The following is an 18,605-nucleotide window of genomic DNA, read 5'->3' on the forward strand; positions in this document are numbered from 1 at the left end:
TAGTACCCTGTACAACTGAAGCATAACCTCCCTTCCTTTGTATTCAATTCCCCTTGCAATAAATGATAACATTCTATTAGCTTTCCTAACTGCTTGTTGTACTTGCATACTAGCCTTTTGTGATTCATGCACTAGGACACCCAGTTCCCTCTGCACCTCAGAGCTCTGCAATCTCTCACCATTTAGATAATATGCTTCTTTTTCATTCTTCATGCCAAAATGGACAATTTCACATTTTCCCACATTATACTCCATCTGCCAGATCCTTGCCCACTCACTTAAGCTACCTATGTCTATTTGTAGCCTCCTTATGTCCTTTTCACAACTTACTTTCCTACATATCTTTGTGTCAACAGCAAATTTGGGAACAACCCCTTCAATCCCTTCATCCAACTCATTTACACAAATTGCAAACAGTTGAGGTCCCAGCACTGATCTCTGTGCCATGCCACTTGTTACAGCTTGCCAACTGAAAAAGACTCATTTATGCCTACTCTCTGCTTCCTGTTAGCCTGCCAATCTTCTATCTATGCCAATATATTACCCACTATACCATGAGCTTTTATTTTCCTCAATAACCTTTGATGTGGCACCTTATCAAACGCCTTCTGGAAACCTAGGTACAGTACATCCATCAGTTCCGTTTTATCCACAACACGTTACTTCCTCAAAGAACTCCAGTAAGTTGGTTAAACATTATTTCCCTTTCACAAAACCACGTTGACTCTGTCTGATGACCTCAAGCTTATCCAAATGCCCTGCTATAACTTCTTTAATAATACCTTCTAACATTTTCCCTACGACAGATGTTAAGCTAACTGGCCTGTACCAGTACCACTTCTCTGCTGACTGTAATTTTCCAGACTTCCTTCCCCACTTCCATTTCCTGGTTTATAGCTGCTTCTGGGGTGTTACTTGTACCCTCTATCATCTGCCATCTCCTGTTTTCCATTATCAATTCTCCAGACTCAACTTTCTACAGGACCAATGCTCACTTTGTTAACCCTATTCTTTTTCTAATATTTATAAAAACTCTTACTGTTTCTATATTTCTGGCTAGCTTAATGATGATGCCCTCCAGCTCCTGCATCTCCTCCTCAGCCAGGTCCTCTCACCGTTGCAGCACCAAGTTGTAAAGTCATTGCAACAGGCAGTGAAGATGTGTGACACCCTCTATGGACTATATTTCAGGGCTCCACCAGACTGTTCCAGGCAGCAGAACCTCATTTTCAGCATCCCGATGATCTGCTCCACCAGGTTGCAAGTTACAGCATGAGCCTTGTTATATTGTTGCTCTGTTGCAGTCTGAGGCTACTGAACAGGTGTCATCAGCCACAGCCTCTGTGGGTAGGCCTTGTCCCCGAGGAGCCATCCCTGTAGCTTCGGTGGACCCTGGAAGCCGTCAGGGATCTCTGACTGACTGAGAATGTAGGAGTTGTGGACATTCCCTTGTAACCTGCAGGATGCATTTGTAGTGGTCGCACACCAACTGCACATTCGGTGAATGGATCCCTTGAGGTTGACATAGTCGACCACATGTTGGACAGAGATCTGAGCACCACGTGAGGGCTGTCGATGGCACCCTGCATCTGTGAGACCCAAGATCTGGGCAAATCTAATCACTCTTGCTTCCTGGATTTCCTGGTCCCAGATGAAATGCACAAAGTTGTATGTCCTCGCGAAGATGGCATTCATAACCTCATGGAGCTATGAAAGGAGCTACTAGTGTAGAAGTTGAGCACCACAACCACTTTCATGGCCACCGGCAGTGGATACCCTGCATGTCCCCATGGCACCAAAGCTGGCAGATGTGTCCAACCAGTTCCCGGGACATGCACAGTCTTTGGCGACACTGGTTCTTGGTTATCTACAGGAATGAACGGTGGCGTCTATAGACCCTCTGTCTAGCTAGGGGCCAACCAGTGACACCTCACTGTGGCTCTTTGCTATTGTGTGAGGGGGCCCCAGCTGCCCCTTCTTCCAGCTTTACAAAATTATATGTATAAAATTCAAAGTCCACTTTATATCCCACTGGTTCATCAGCAGTAAAATATGTAACTAAGACAAAAAAATACAAAAATTATGAATGAATTTCATTGAGAGTCCCAGCTCTATTTGACTATTATTGTTAGCACTTACATTGAAGTGGATTGCTGTGAAATTGAATTGTTGCAAGCGGTTATTAATGGCATCTCCAGTAATAACATTTAGAACACTGGACTTAGCTTCTTCCAGCGATGATCCTGATAGCTTTAGGTCTTCAACTAAGTCCCAGATACACTTGTCACATCCTGGTTAGATAATAGAACAGATACTGAGTTAGAGGCAAGTATTGTAAAGTGTTATCAGAAACAGCACAGGGCCCTTACAGCTTGTCTTTCAAAGGTGATAGAATTATAGGGTCGAAGGGAAATGTAAGCCATATTGTCAGGGCTACATTGTTGTCTATCCCCAACCTATCCTATTTTTTTAATATGGCTCTTAATAGACATATGGATATCCACCATGTATATATGTTCCAGGAATATTTATTACACAGTTATACAGACCAGGATTTTCTAGATTCAATCTCATCTCTAGGGTAAGTTAGTTCACGTATTCTAAGCTGGCAAGTAGGCTGAGAGGTTACCGAACAGAGGTCTTTTAAACTATAGAAAGAGAATGATTCCTTTTGTGGGGGAGCGCATAATTGGAAGCCATCAAAATAGAAATCTAATAGGGCATTCAGAAGAAACTTCTTCACGCAAAGTATGGTAAAAATGTGGAACTTGCCACCACAAGGAGCCAATAGTATAGATGCATTTAAGGGGGAACTAAACAAGCATTGGAGGAAGAAGGAAATAGTGGGCTACGATGGTAGATTTAGATTTGAAAAGGTGGGAGGAGGTTCGAGTCAAGCATAAACACTGTCATGGACTAGTTGGGCTAATGGCCCGTTTCCGTGCTGTACAGCCTATGCAATCCAATTTGGTTCTGCAACCCTGATTCTTTCTATCTTAAGGTACTGTCGTGTTCAATCCTGTTTTGTTGTGAGTGGTGGCCAAGCTGGTGTTATTGATAGAGTTGACCCGCAGACACTTCTTAGGTGGAGACTTTAAGTTTACTTACAAGGCACTCAGCAGCAACTACACGTGTTTTCAACTCAAACTCTATCTCTACATTACTAACTACTAACTGCAGAGGTAGCCCATGCTACTCTCCTATTGGGTACTAAGGATCATGTGATCTTCCTTAACAAGCTTTATTCTTCAAGGTATATTAGACACTAAATAAACCATAATTACCATAGGTACCATGCCCGGAAAGGATGTTGACAATCATGGATCTTTGTGTTGGTTCATGATCATGCTTGGCAAGATACTGCTGTGGTCTGCTGTTGCCTTTTGCAGATGGCTGACCTGGAAAAACTCCTGCTCTTACTGCCTACATAGATGTATTGGAAGGATTTACAGGTTGATAATCAACATGTTTGGCCATGTCATGAATACACTTTCTATGTCCATCAAGTCCTCGGGTTGGACTTGAACCTGGAACTTCTGGCTCAGAGATAAGGAGACTCCGCACAGCGCCACAAGATTTCTCTGCCTATCCTAATTGGGCAGGGGAAAATCAGCCAGGATTCCCAGTCTTCATTGTTATTAATTGAGTCTTAGTATATATGAATATAGGCTGACATCAAGTGAGATCAAGTTTGGGGTTTCCTCTAAGGCCACTATAATGGAGTAGCCTGGCCACACTGATTCAAAACACGTTTGGATAATGGACAAAGTAGTGGAAGATGTCTACAACAAGGAGTCAAGAACTTTCAGGAAAAGGACAAGGAAGAAATGAAATCTAACAAATGATTTAAAATCCCATCCATTTTATAATGTTTGAAAATTGGCTTAGCCTGAGTTTAGCAGCTGATCCTATGATTTGTACCTGCAATGAATCTTTTAAAATATCTTTTACTTGCCACTGAAGAAAAATATCCATAGGGATCAGATGTCATCCTAAATCTTTTCATGATTCATATGTATCATTAATACTGAATATAAATTATATGATTATTTATAGTTGATGAGTCTGAATAATATGCTAAATCATAAAAATCCAACTAAAATAGTTACTAAACATTGCAAGTACATGATAAGGTTAAATCTTATGCATCAGTTCAATGCATTGCTCACATGAGAGAATATCAGGGGCAGAATTTTACAGTCCTGCCAGGGGAGCCAGCAAAAGGTGCCTGAGTTTCAGGTGTAGCTAAGTGTTAGGATAATCATATTGCTTGTTTAAGTACACTGCAAACCTTGTGATTGGTAGATCAGTTCGATAGGTGCCAGGCCAATATAATTCACTGGAAAAGGGAGGCACACAGTTGTATTTTGGGCTGTCACTGTCTGCAGAAGCAAGGATGTCATGTATTATCCTATTTTAACTTAACATAGTTGTAGGAAATCCCAATCTGTGGGACCATCTGGAATTATAGGTGTAGGGCTTAGCTGCATGAAGGTACTTACTGACAACAGAGCAATCTGTTGGAGGCTCGGTGGGCACTGACAAACATTCTCCTGTCTCGCTGTCACAGTGCCCCTCACACTCGCACCCTGCAGGCAAGAGAAACAAGTTCTGAAATTATAACTCATGATTATGGGCCTTATGAGTTTGGACTAAGAAATACATGCAACATCTTTATTAAATAGTGCTGTGAATAATACTAAGATCTTTTTCTGTATGAGTTAGCAATAATGCTTGCAATGCTTGCAATCACACACTGCCATTAGATCAAGATGTCTCAATGTGCTTCACACGATGGATTAGTTTTGAACTGCCAGTAAGAGTGCTCACTTTAAATTCTTCCCTTTCTCCTTTTCTGACTTCCTTCATTCTCTAGTTTTCTTGTTGATTGCTATTGTCATTAAAACCTTTGTCTTTCTCTCTTTCTAATAAATATACTGGATTAAAAACTTACTCTGGCACCCATTTAGTCCGTAGTTCCAGAACCCATACAGACAGTGGTCACAGAGCTTTCCTGTGACTCCGGGTAGGCATCTGCACTGCCCACTCAAAGGATCACAATATTCATCCTTGGAAGCCAGAGCACATTCACATCTCAAACATCCAGAACAACTGCTGTATCCATAGTAGCCAATCTATAAAGAAGGAATACAATATAAAACAATTGAAAATAATAATACGCTTAACCATAGATTTGAATTTATTAAGCTGAGCTAGATTCCAAAAGAATATTAATAGTAATTTTGTGCAGGATATTTCCTGATACATTCATTTCATAACTTATAACTCAAAAAACACTTATTAGATAAGGCCTGGAAATTGCTGCATGGATCGTGATGCACAATTAACCCGTGTCTGTTTGTTTTGATATGGGCAACATGCGAACTTTGTACTGCCCACTTATTTACATGAATGAAGCATGCAGCCAGCCAGCTAGGCATACAGGTGTGCGGTTGCAAACCTGAGTAAGGGGTGCAAGTTCCTATGAGAATAGCAAGCCTGCACCTCTTAAAGGAGTGGTGGTGGGGTAGGGGGTGCTGGGCTGGGGAAATTTTGGCTGCAGCAGGTGCTGAAATTCATTGCAGATGTAACTTTGACCTGAGGAAGACATTGGAATGGCACAAGAAGGCAGAGGATGGGCTCCAAGGCTCTCCAACGCAACACTGGAGGCCTTGGTCCTAGAGATTGACAGGAAGCTACAGGTCTTCTACCCAAACTCTGAGAAATAAATGGGAGCAGATAGTTGTAGGGGTCAATACCTGTGAGCCTGGATGCAATGCTCAAAGAAGTTCAATGACACCACATGAGCAGTTAAAGTTAGTGAATTCATCTTCAAACATTCCATCAACTGCTAAACCACACCTGAGGATAAACTCAGATGAGAGATCCAATGGGGCAGCAAATGGGAAAAGGCTGATGGGTAGACACAGTGAAATGTGTGGTGCATTGACCAGCCTGCCTGAGATATTCCAGTTACTGTTGAGGAGCATGGAGCAGCCCTGCACAGGGCTTAGCACAGAACTTGGAGATCATCCTCTCCAGCATGGATGTGGTGGCTAATCCGTGAGAATATTGGTGGATTCAACTATGATCCAGCACCTTATGGCCAATATCTCAGCTTCCATTGCAGCATAAACAGAAACCACCCGACATCTGTGTCCTACAGTAGAATCTCGGGCTGGAGCCATGCAATTGCCATGCAGTCTCAGACTGCTGCCATCATGGCTGTGGATACCAGGAGTCAAAGAGACTTTCAGGATTTCACAGTAGTCCAACGATCTGTCCTCTAACTGATTAGTGGATTGCTGAGGCACCATCCTGGGGGAGTCACGATGGCTTGGTGGAAGATGAGAAAACGGATGCTAGGGAGCATCATTTTGCAGTTAATAACCATTATCTATTAAATTTTTGTACCTTTACTTTAGGTTTGGAACTCACTTTCTTTCTCTCCATTTGAACAGTAGCCATTATGATTTAAGATACAAAAGTCCAATAATGCTACCTTTTTTCTAGACCTATGGAGAAACTAGAAGATCTCACTGCTGTTAAGATACAATGCTATTAAGCAGAGGGTTCCAGGGTTTTGGCTGAGTGACAGTGAAGGAACAGTGATATAGTTCCACGCCAGGACAGAGTCTGACTTCTAGGGGAACTTGCAGGTGATGCTCTTCCCATGTACTTCCCACCTTTGTTCTTCCAGGTGGCAGACATCTCAGGTGTGGAAGGTGCTGTTGAAGGAGTCTTGGAAGTTGCTGCAGTGCATCGTGTAGATATTACACGCTGCTGCCACTATATGCTGGTAGACGAAGGAGTGAATGTGTAAGATGGTGGTTGGGGATTGGAAAACAAGTTGCTTTCTTTGTCCTGGATGGTGTTCAGCTTCTTGGGTGCTGTTGGAGCGACATCCAGGCATTCCCTCACACTCCTGACTTATGCCCTGTAGATCAATGACAGGCTTTGGGGAGTCAGGAGGTGAGTTAATTAAGTTTCTGATCAATGGTAACCCCCAGGATATTGATGGTGGGGGTTCAGCGATGATAATGTTGCTGAATGTCAAGGGGAATTGATTAGATTCTCTCCTGTTGGAGATGGTCATTACCTGGAATTTTGTGGGGTGTGAATATTTGCCACTTATCAGTCCAAACGTGAATGTTGTCCAGCTCTTGCTGCATGCAGGCACAGACTGTTTCAGTTGAGGAGTTGTGAATGGTATTCTGCACTGTGCACTCAGCAAACATTCCCACTTTTAACCTTATGTTGGAGGGAAGGTCATTGATGAAGCAACTCAAGATGGCTGGACCCAGACCATTACCCTAAGGAACTCCTACAGCGATGATTGGACTCTAACAACTGCAATTATCTTCTTTTGTGCTAGGTATGATTTCTTCCCTCATTCCCCCTGATTCCATTGACTTCGGTTTTACTAAAAGTCCTTGTCAAATGATGTCAAAAGCAGTCACTTTCACCTCATCTCTGAAATTCGGCACTTTTGTTCATGTTTGACCCAAGGCTGTAATGAGGTCAGGAGACGAATGGCACTGGCGAAGCCCAAACTGAGCGTCAGTGAGCAGGTTATTGCTGTGCAAGTGTCACTTGATAGCATTGTCATTGACACTTTCCATCACTTTGCTGGTGATTGAGAGTAGACTGATGGGGTGGTAATTGGCCAGGTTTGATTTGTCCTACTTTTTATGTATGGGACCTACGCAATATTCCATTTTGCTGGGTGGATGCCAGTGTTGTAGCTGTACTGGAACAGCATGCCTAGGGGTGTAGCTAATTCTGTAGCACAAATCTTCAATACTACAGCTGGAATATTGTCATGGCCCATTGCCTTTGCTGTATCCAATGCTTCTAGCCATTTCACGTGGAGCAAATTGAATTAGCTGAAGATTGGCATCTGTCATACTGGAGACCTCAGCAAGAGCTTCCATGTGCTAATAGAGGTCTTTAAGAGGCTTGAATTTAAATGCTTTCATCAGTAAATGATGTTTTCCCAAACTGGGCATCCTTTTAATTTGTCAATACATGATATATTAAAGTGGTGAGGCTGCAACATTCTGTCAGTGCAATATCTGTAGGGGCTGAATTCTCCAGTCGGCTGCACGCCCGCTGATCTGTCAAAGGCCTATTAAGAGCAGTTAAAAACTAATTTAAGCAATTAAATGAGCTGCCCGTTCAACCTTAAGGTTGGCAGGCAGGTGAAGAACCCAGGTGGCCTTCTCATTTTTCATGATCAAACTGATCTCCCTGAGGCCCCGATTGGGGGCGTCAATCGGGTTTGCACCCGCCCCTGCAAAACCCCCCTGACAGGGGTAAGATTTTTCCCTAGGTGATTCTGTGAGAGTAACATTATATAACCCATGGGGAAAAATTTCTCCCCCTGTTGGGGGGTTTATGCGGGGGTGGGCGTGCCCCCTGACCGACGCCCCCGATTGGGGCCGCCATTTTACGTGAGCGGGCCAATTAAGGTCCGCCCAGCATGACACTCGCTCAGAAGCGCTGAGTGCTCCCTGTGTGGGCGAGGGGGTATTCCCTGAGTCTGGAGGGCGCTCTTTCGTGCATGCACGGGAAAGAGCACAGAAATCTCCCTAAAACTAAAATAAAGCAATTAAAAACTTCTAAAACATGTACTCTCATGTGACACTGTCACATGAGCTGGGACATGTCAAAGAATTATTTTAAAATTTTTATTGAATTTTAAAACACTTCATGAAACCTCATCCCGCCTGTGGATGAGGCTTCATGAAAAATGCGAAGGCTGCCTGGGCTCTCCGCCTCATTTAGTTGCTTAAATTGGTTTTTAACAGGCCTTAATAGGCCTTTCACAACTCGGCTGTTCGCCTGCTGAGCTGGAAATCTAAATGACGTGCAGAGGTTGGGACGCCCATCTGACGTCACCACGTGTCGTTTTATACGCCAGAGAGTGGGCCCCGCCTCTGCTCGTCGACTTGAGAATTCAGCCCATGATGTACAATGGCACAGCCTCACTGTGTATCTTACTGCAAACCTCCCTGCTCCATCCCACCTCTGCACCACTCTCCAAACAGCTGGAGATAACTTGAATTCTTAAGCTTTACAATTACCCCTTCATTTGATGAGCACTCTTCACTTTAATTATAAAGAAAGTACTAAAAAAGGAAACCCTCAGTGCCACAAGCCAACTTGTTAGGAGGAATGGAAATCAGCTGCATGAGTAACTTTTATGAGCACATGCACATTTAAGTGACTCCAACATATAAACCACTGTTTAGTGGTAGTGAAATGATGTGTAGAAAGTATTTCTCATGAAACATGCTAGCTGCCCTTCCCCTACATTTTGATGAAAATATTGTGTCTGGTTCAGTGTGAGAACTCATATCTCATCACCCTTAGATAGTTTCTAGGCTTTGCTCCACTGCTTCTTGCTCCTGTCCCTTCCTTTCATTCTCACTATTCACTTCCAACATCCTCTCTCACGTCCCCTCTTCCTCACCCTTCCCTGTCTTTCACCTTCTATTCACCTTCCCACATTCTCTTCCTCTTTTCCTCTTCCCTTGGTCCCTCCGCTTTCCATTTCCACATGTCTCCTCCTCATCAACCTTACCTCTACTCCTCTCCTCATCCTACTCCCTCAATCCTCCTTCCCCTACCTGGCTCAAATTATCTTCCTGCCCTTCAGTCCTGCTTGTATGTGGCTTTGACTGTGTGCAATGCCATGGGAAATTGATTAGTTATCCCATACTATCATTCCAATGATCTAAATATTAATTGATACACTCACCTCACAGAGGTCACAGAAGGCTCCTGATACTCCTGGTTTACAACGACACTGCCCGGTAACATGATCACATTCATTCGTGCCACATTTCTGACAGGGACAGTCTTTTAGAAAGCAAAGATTTTTTAAAATTCCAAGGTAATTTACAATCTACATTGGCTAATGGAAAGTTGACAAATTTTGAGTAATTGAGGCACTTGAATGCTGCATATTCATGAAAAACAAACTTCTGCAGTAGTAGACATTGGCCCAAAATTTCCTGGGTCGTACTTATATAGAAATTATGTACAAATTTACACTGGTTAAGCATTTCACCAGAAATCTATGTCATAATTTCCTACAGGAATCATTTTCCTGATACTGGCATGTAAAAACCACCATAATGCATGCAAATATTGTGTCACAAATAGAAGTATTGAATGAGCTGCTATCTTGCATTATGATGCCTTGTTCTCAGAGTGTCTCTTGCCTTTCCTGCTCCCCCTTCCTCTTCTATTATTGTGCAGAATTGGGGCGAGCCATTTAAGAAGGCATTCTAACTGTTTGATCCTTCTAAGTGTGTCAGGGTGGAAAACAAGCGTCTGAACAATTAAAAACAATTTTTTGGTGAAAAGGCTTGTACCTGAATTTTGGTATATATATCCTAAATATAAGAAACTCAGGTGTCTTTTCCACAGAAAGTAGACCTATATAAATAAGCAGAAAAGGATTGGGCAGACACACCTTGGAAGCTGCATAAACAATTGAGGCTATTTGTTTATACCAGTGTTTCAACATAAAACCAGTATAAATCAGTTCTGCACATATTTCTTTTCACCAAAAATACAAGAATACTGTTGCGTCATAGTTGGGCCAAAACTTTCCATGAAATTCCAGAGTGTTGTATCTGCCGCAATGCAATCTTACGTGTCATTTTAGGTTAATTGGAAATACTTACATTTATACAGCACTTTTCACATCTCTTAGGATGCCCTGAAGCAATTCATAATTAATTAATTTTGAAGTGTAATTATAATTGCTATGTAGGTGGAGGCAACAGTTATATTTCACACAAGATCCCAAAGACAAAAATGGTGGTGATGGTGCAAGAAAAAACACCAGAAAAATTATTTTTCAAATAGCACTGTGGGATCTTTAATGTCCACCTGAATCAGCAGACAGATATCCATTTCATCCAAGTGACAGAAGCACCTGCAGTGGAGCATTCCCTCAGTAGTGCACTGAAGTATCAGCCTAAATTGTGTGCTCATTTCCTGGAATAGGACTTTAACCCACATACTTCTGACATGAAGGAGGATACGCTACCAACTGAGCCTAACTGATTTAAAAAATATGTTCTGTGTCCAGTGGCGTACCACAGAGATCTGTGCTCAGTCCTCTATTATTTGTCATTTATATAAATGACATAGATGACTATGTGGGGGATAGGATTAGTAAATTTGCAGATGACACAAAGATTGGCCGGGTGGTTAACAGTGAGGTTGAGTGTCTTGGGCTACAGGAAGATATAGACGGGATGGTCAAATGGGCAGATAAGTGGCAGATGGAATTTAACCCTGACAAATGGGAGGTGATACACTTTGGAAGGAGTAATTTGACAAGGAAGTATTCAATGAATGGCATGACACTAAGGAGTTCTGAAGAACAAGGGGACCTTGGTGGTGTGTCCCTAGATCTCTGAAGGCAGAGGGGCATGTTAGTGGGGTGGTGAAAAAGGCATATGGGACACTTATCTTTATCAATCGAGGCATAGATTACAAAAATAGGGAGGTCATGTTGGATAAAAACAAAAACAAAAAACTGCGGATGCTGGAAATCCAAAACAAAAACAGAATTACCTGGAAAAACTCAGCAGGTCTAGCAGCATCGGCGGAGAAAAAAAGAGTTGACGTTTCGAGTCCTCATGACCCTTCAACAGAACTGATTGAATATTAGAAGAGGGGTGAAATATAAGCTGCTTTAAGATGGGGGGTGGTGGGGGGAGAGAAGTGGGGGAGTGGGGGGGGGGTGCTTGATGTGGTTGTAGGGACAAGCCAGCAGTGATAGGAACAGTTAATCAAAAGATGTCACAGACAAAGGAACAAAGAAGTGTTGAAGGTGGTGATATTATCTAAACGAATGTGCTAATTAAGAATGGATGGTAGGGAACTCAAGGTACAGCTCTAATGGGGGTGGGGTGAAAAGACTAGCAGGGCATACAAGATTTAAAAATAATGGAAATAGGTGGGAAAAGAATAATCTATATAAGTTATTGGAAAAAATAAAAGGAAGGGGAAAGAAACGGAAAGGGGGTGGGGATGGAGGAGGGAGTACAAGATCTAAAGTTGTTGAATTCAATATTCAGTTCGGAAGGCTGTAAAGTGCCTAATCAGAAGATGAGGTGCTGTTCCTCCAGTTTGCGTTGGGCTTCACTGGAACAATGCAGCAAGCCAAGGACAGACATGTGGGCAAGAGAGCAGGGTGGAGAGTTAAAATGGCAAGCGACAGGGAGGTTTGGGTCTTTCTTGAGGACCTGCGGTCTGTCTGCAAGAATGACCCAAACCTCCCTGTCGCTTGCCATTTTAACTCTCCACCCTGCTCTCTTGCCCACATGTCTGTCCTTGGCTTGCTGCATTGTTACAGTGAAGCCCAACGCAAACTGGAGGAACAACACCTCATCTTCCGACTAGGCACTTTACAGCCTTCCGGACTGAATATTGAATTCAACAACTTTAGATCTTGAACTCTCTCCTCCATCCCCACCCCCTTTCCGTTTCTTCCCCCTTCCTTTTGTTTTTTCCAATAATTTATATAGATTATTCTTTTCCCACCTATTTCCATTATTTTTAAATCTTGTATGCCCTGCTAGTCTTTTCACCCCACCCCCACTAGAGCTGTACCTTGAGTGCCCTGCCATCCATTCTTAAGTAGCACATTTATTTAGATAATATCACCACTTTCAACACTTCTTTGTTCCTTTGTCTGTGACATCTTTTGATTATCTGCTCCTATCACTGCTTGCTTGTCCCTACAACCACACCAACCCCCCCCCAACTTCTCTCCCCCCACCACCACACGCCCCTCCCCCCACCACCTTAAACCAGCTGATATTTCACCCCTCTTCTAATATTCAATCAGTTCTGTTGAAGGGTTATGAGGACTCGAAACGTCAACTCTTTTCTTCTCCGCCGATGCTGCCAGACCTGCTGAATTTTTCCAGGTAATTCTGTTTGAGGTCATGTTGGTGTTGTATAGAACCTTGGTGAGGCCACAGCTGGAGTACTATGTGCAGCTCTGGTCGCCACATTATAGGAAGGATGTGATTGCACTGGAGGGGGTGCAGAGGAGATTCACCAGGATGTTGCCTGGGATGAAACATTTAAGTTATGAAGAGAGGTTGGATAGGCTTGGGTTGTTTTTGTTGGAGCAGAGAAGACTGAGGGGCAACCTGATTGAGGTGTACAAGATTATGAGGGGCATGGACAGGGTGGATAGGGAGCAGCTGCTCCCCTTAGTTGAAGGGTCAGTCACAAAGGTGCAGAGGGTTTAGGGGGATGTGAGGAAAAACTGTTTTATCCAGAGGGTGGTGACGGTCTAGAATGCACTGTCTGGGAGGGTGGTGGAGGCGAGTTGCCTCACATCCTTTAAAATGTACCTGGATGAGCACTTGACACATCATAACATTCAAGGCTATGGCCAAGTGCTGGTAAATGGGATTAGGTAGGTAGGTCAGGTGTTTTTCACGTGTCAGTGCAGACTCGATGGGCTGAAGGGCCACTTCTGCACTGTGATTCTGTGATTCTATGGGATCTGAGCACTGCTGGCAAGGCCAGTGTTTGTTGCCCATCACAAATTGCCCTTGAGAAGATGGTGGTGAACAGCCTGCTTGAACTGCAGGTAGTAGTGTTCCCATGCATTTGCCCTCGTCCTTCTAGGTGGTAGAGGTTGCAGTGTTGAATAGGGTTGGCGAACTGTAGCAGTGCATGTTGTAGATGGTATAGACTGTTGCTACTATGCACCAGTGGTGGATAAGACGTTGATCAAGTAGGCTGCTTTGTCTTGGATAGTGTCGAATTTCAGAGTGTTGTTGAAGCTTAAGCATGGGTTTCCTGAAGATACACTCTCAGGCCAGGGTCTTGTCAGGGTGGCGGTGACCCTGATGACTGGCTGGAAAACCATAGGAGGACTCTGACTTGGCCCTTTGGGTGAGCCCCAACTGGATTTTCTGTCCATCAGACAGCTAATTATGAACTCCAGCCAATCAGAGGGTTTGCAACTCTTCAGTCCCAGCAATGAGACTGTGGTTGGTGAGAGCAGCGGGGTGGGTGTTGCTGCAGGGTTGACCATTGCCACTTTGGGGGCCCCTCTGAAGGTTATCCAATTAGGAGGCTCTCCACAACCCCAGAGCCCACCTTGAGGCCTCCAGAGTTCACCAGGCCATCTCCCCACCTAGTGAAGGGCCCAACTGCCAATGGCAAAGGGAAGGGGCCCTTAATTGGCAACATATATTACTCAATTATCCTCTGGGTGGATGAGCCATCTACCTCTTCCCTGCTGGCCTCCCCACATTCACCCTCCCCCCAACCCCCCTTCACATGCTGCATCCTATCCTGCCCCTGCAGACCCCTAAATTCCCCACTGAAGTGTGGAGAATTGCAGGTTAGGAGCACATATTAAGAAATTGATGGTCCATTCCTCCGATGATTCTCCATCTATTAAAATGGAAGCACTTGAACATTCTTGTTTCTCTTCCTCACGAATTTTTAGAAATGTTTTCTGAATGCTAGATATTTAGATAAATGTCCACCTGTTTTTAATTCCCACTGTAACTGTTGTTTGAAATTGTGTAATTGAATCATTCACTAATGTAATGGAGCATATGAAAATAGAATGGGATTCCAATCTTGATTAGAATACATATGGCAGCATTTTTAGAATTGAGTTCATTATGGCAGTGATCAAATATAGTTTACAACAAAAGAAACTGGATTAAATCAAACAGAATGATGAGGAGGCTTTGTGAGCATGCATTAAAGGAACTATATGATTTTCAGGAGAGGCTGCTACTCTAAAAATTCCACAGCTGAACTTACCATTAACTCTGTTGTAATTCATATAACCACATTTTTGAACAGTTTCAGTTGCAGTCCAGAACAAAAAGGACTACATTATTTTGCTAATAAATGTCAAATATTAAGTTTAGGACAATGGCTTGAATTTTTCATATGGCGAGGTCTTGCTTCTACAACTTGATTGTCTGGCAGCGCTCCAGTCCCTGCAGCGACAGCTCTGCCGTGGACAGAGAAGGAAGCTCAGGAGGGCATCGGAGTCTAAGTACGGGGAGCGGAAGCCCAGGTATGTTCAAGGGATCCGGGGCATGGAGTGTAGGGAAGGCCGTGAGGGTGGGGGCACGATGGGCACAACTAGGGTCTTAGGGGAGAGGCCAGGGTGGGGAGGGATGCCCAGAAGCCAGTAGACCTTAAAGCGGGGTGGGGGGAGGGTGTGCCCAACTTCTGAACAGGGCTTCTGATGGAGGGTTTCCTGCCTCCCCCAACACCACCACTTCCCACCTGAGATGTAACCCTGTGGATTTTTGAAGTTCCCCCACGCAAGTTCAATCCTCTCGTCAGCCTGAAAACTGAGGCTGGGAGGGAAAGTGGCCAATAATTTGCCACTTAAGGGCCTCATTTGGGGCAAGGGCAGGCTTTCTGTTGTGGGCCTTAGCCATCCCAATATAAAATCGCTGTCTGATCAAGTTGGACTGGAACCTGGGGGGTGTATTCCGTACCTTCACTCCCCTCTGCCTAAAAACCCACTGGAGCATAACTGGCCAGTTATAATGTATGTTACCTGCTCTTCCACAGAAAGGATTTGGAAAGCGTTGCATTTTAAAGCAAAGTGTATCTCGACAAGCTTCAGAGCAGTGACATAAAAGGTGTTTATTTTATTGAAGTAGGTTTTAACTTGATTCCCCATAGACTGTAAAAAGTAAACAATTTGTTAGTCTATCTATAATTGATGTATATCCTGCACGCATTATGCTGGAAGGTTCCGCGCCCCAGGCACTTAACAGGGGTTATCACTTCTGATGATAGGTCACAGATCTGTTTTTCTCTTCACAGATGCTTCCTGACTTGCTTAGTATTTCCAGCATTTTCTATTTTTGTTATCTGGCTTGAATCATCCCCTCAGGTTATGCGCACAGGGAGATACAGATAGGGACTCAAAATGAATTGGGTTTTCAAACAGACAGCAGCATCAACAAGCTTGTGTGAGACTCAGAGGTTAATTATGAAGGAGAGCAGTTAGGGGCTGTTCTGCTTAGGTCAATCAGGATGACCCATTGATATGGGGAAGCATACATTTTGTAATATTTTATGTTGTTGAGCAAAGAGAAATTATTGATTGAACTAAGTGAACCAAATCATGGCTGGGATTTTCCAGCCCTGTTGTGGAGGGACCCACCGCAGGAGATTAGGCAGCCCAGCCAAATATTGATTGACTTTCATTGGGACCAGGCAACCTCGGTGGTGGGCAGGGCCAGAAAATCCTGCCCCATCTGTTGCATGTTATGTTGATTTACTATGAAATAAAATGGTGTTATTTAAGTGTTCATTTGTGGATAATTAGCTGTTCACTCGGGCTATATGATATAAATTAATGGTGTAAATATTTTTCCTTGATAATACTTTATCATTCAAGTTGGTAAGTAGTATGAGCAGGCTATCCAGTTGCTTCAGAGAAGACAAGCGAGCCATGTAAAAATGGTTTTTAAAATGTTTAGTCTAGCATGGAGTAAATTTGTACTTGAGCATGGAGGTGAAAATCTAGTGAGCTAATCACAATGGAATCCAAGTCACCTTTATAGTTTTGGATATAAGTTGACACTTTGGTCCCTGGCTATTCACAAAGCATATGACTTGCTCGCATATGGTGTTCTCACCATGTTCCCACAAGGAAAATTTCCTTGCTCACATTACCACCACTTAAAGTTCATAATTAGAACCTTGCTTCCACCAGGAATTTGTTTTACCACCCTCAAAGAAAATTATTGGAAAAAGGCTTTCAATGGGTTTAAAAAAGCCTTATTTTCTTAAAAGGATAGGAAAAGTAGACAATGCATGAAAAAATTAAATCTAAACATACTTGTGGAATTTTATATTCCGAGTCCTAAAGTGCATTTGTACTTCTCGTTCAAAACTCAGACTCTAATTTCTAAAATCATTGGTTTCACATTTTGCCAGTGTATACACGTCACTTTTGGTAATTAAGTACACATTAGCAAAGTGTTACTAAATGAATTAATAATGTTTATTGGTCAATCTGTTTTACTCTGAAGGTCTCCAGCTGCATTTATAAGTTACTATGATTACTGAATAGCTATTTAAATAGATGTACACACCTGTGCAGTTTTTAGCATTGACGGCATCTCCATAGTAACCTGGAGCACAGCGTTCGCAGTGGATGCCCGTTGTATTTCGCACACAATTGCGGCAATACCCTGTTTCCTCATTGCAGTCATCAAATATGAGATTGGGATCAGAGTTACCATTACAGTTACATTTTCTGCAACTGCTTCCATAGAGCAAAGGTGTTCCATAGTAACCAGGAGCACATCTGGAATAAACAAGCATTTTTTAAACCACAAACAATACATTTGCTCTTTGTTGTGATGCAACTGGGGGGTCTTTATATTTGGATGGTAATTGCTTTGTTAAAATGCTTTACATTTTTTGAAGAAGGCCTTATTAAAATGAAGGCTGTCATTGAAGGTCATTGAAACATTTTCTACTTTTGTACTGAACAGCCTCATAAAGTACTCCCAGCTAATGCTCCTTCTAACCTGCATGACTGCACAGCAATCCAGGATGCACCGCACTAGGAATAAATAGACCATGCACTAGCAAAGTTTCCTTTAAGGTGCATGCATGCGCCTCCTTATGGTGATCGGAAAGGATTACATAATGCAACAAGTCGCCCGCGCAGAGCAAAGAGAAATTTGAGAGACCATTGCTCCTAATTATAATATGCTTTCAACGTAGAATAAAGCTTCCGCTACATACCAAGACAATGCTTGGTAGTGTAGAGGATGTTTCTCTTTCTGAATTTACCCATTCTAGCTTACACTTTCTCAGACCTTGTATAGTAAATTTAACAACCCTTAAATCCAATTGGTTAAGGAGATACATAGTTGCTTGTCCTGCTCACTCAGATCCCATATGTCACATCTTTTCCATCCCCTAATTCCATCAATGTGCAGGACAAAATATCACAGCAGAAAATGGGCAAGGCTAAGCCTAATTAATAGTGAGCTCCATTTGCAGGCATGCCACAACAGTTTTTGGGGCAATACATTTTTCAGTAGAAACTAGGTAATAAGGTCACCACAGTTTAAGCTAATGACAGTTTATGTCTGTTATTGATAAACCTAGATACTCCATTAAAAGACTGTGATCATCAGTAATGTTTCCCACAGGGAATTCCACTATGTAGACCATAGTGTGGAGTTGACTGGAAGGATCTGGCATAGAGACCTATTGCAATACACTTTTAAGTCTTTGCTTTATTTATAGTCACTGCCATGCAGCGGGGCCCAGCACAAATATGTCCACTACTCATGACTAATTCTGTGTAGAACAAAGAGAAATGGATGATTACAGTACCCCACCATTGAAAGCTCAGAACTACATAACAACAGCACTATGGTTAGGAGATGTAATGGCTATATCCAATAAAACCATTAACCCTCAGGAGGTATGTTCACTGTCTATTTATCTGATTGAATCTTTAGGTCTAAGCTCTCCAATCTTTAAGGCAATTGTCATCTTCACTGCTAAAACAGCAAATGTACATAGTGATTACCCAC

At 42.9% G+C, this 18,605-nt stretch overlaps 1 protein-coding gene across 1 annotated transcript in view; it reads right to left on the reverse strand.

Moving 5' to 3' along the window:
• Positions 1–18,605, reverse strand: part of lama4 (laminin, alpha 4) — a 216,340-nt gene that overhangs the window by 145,411 nt on the left and 52,324 nt on the right. Inside the window, exons 5-9 of the mRNA XM_041187778.1 lie at positions 17,142–17,356; positions 9,764–9,864; positions 4,955–5,135; positions 4,503–4,589; positions 2,140–2,291 (exon numbers count right to left, since the gene is read on the reverse strand). Of these exons, the coding sequence (XP_041043712.1) occupies positions 2,140–2,291; positions 4,503–4,589; positions 4,955–5,135; positions 9,764–9,864; positions 17,142–17,356 (736 nt within the window). The remainder of the gene's footprint in view (positions 1–2,139; positions 2,292–4,502; positions 4,590–4,954; positions 5,136–9,763; positions 9,865–17,141; positions 17,357–18,605) is intronic.

This window comes from Carcharodon carcharias, chromosome 5, assembly GCF_017639515.1.
Source record: "Carcharodon carcharias isolate sCarCar2 chromosome 5, sCarCar2.pri, whole genome shotgun sequence".
NCBI lineage: Eukaryota > Metazoa > Chordata > Chondrichthyes > Lamniformes > Lamnidae > Carcharodon > Carcharodon carcharias.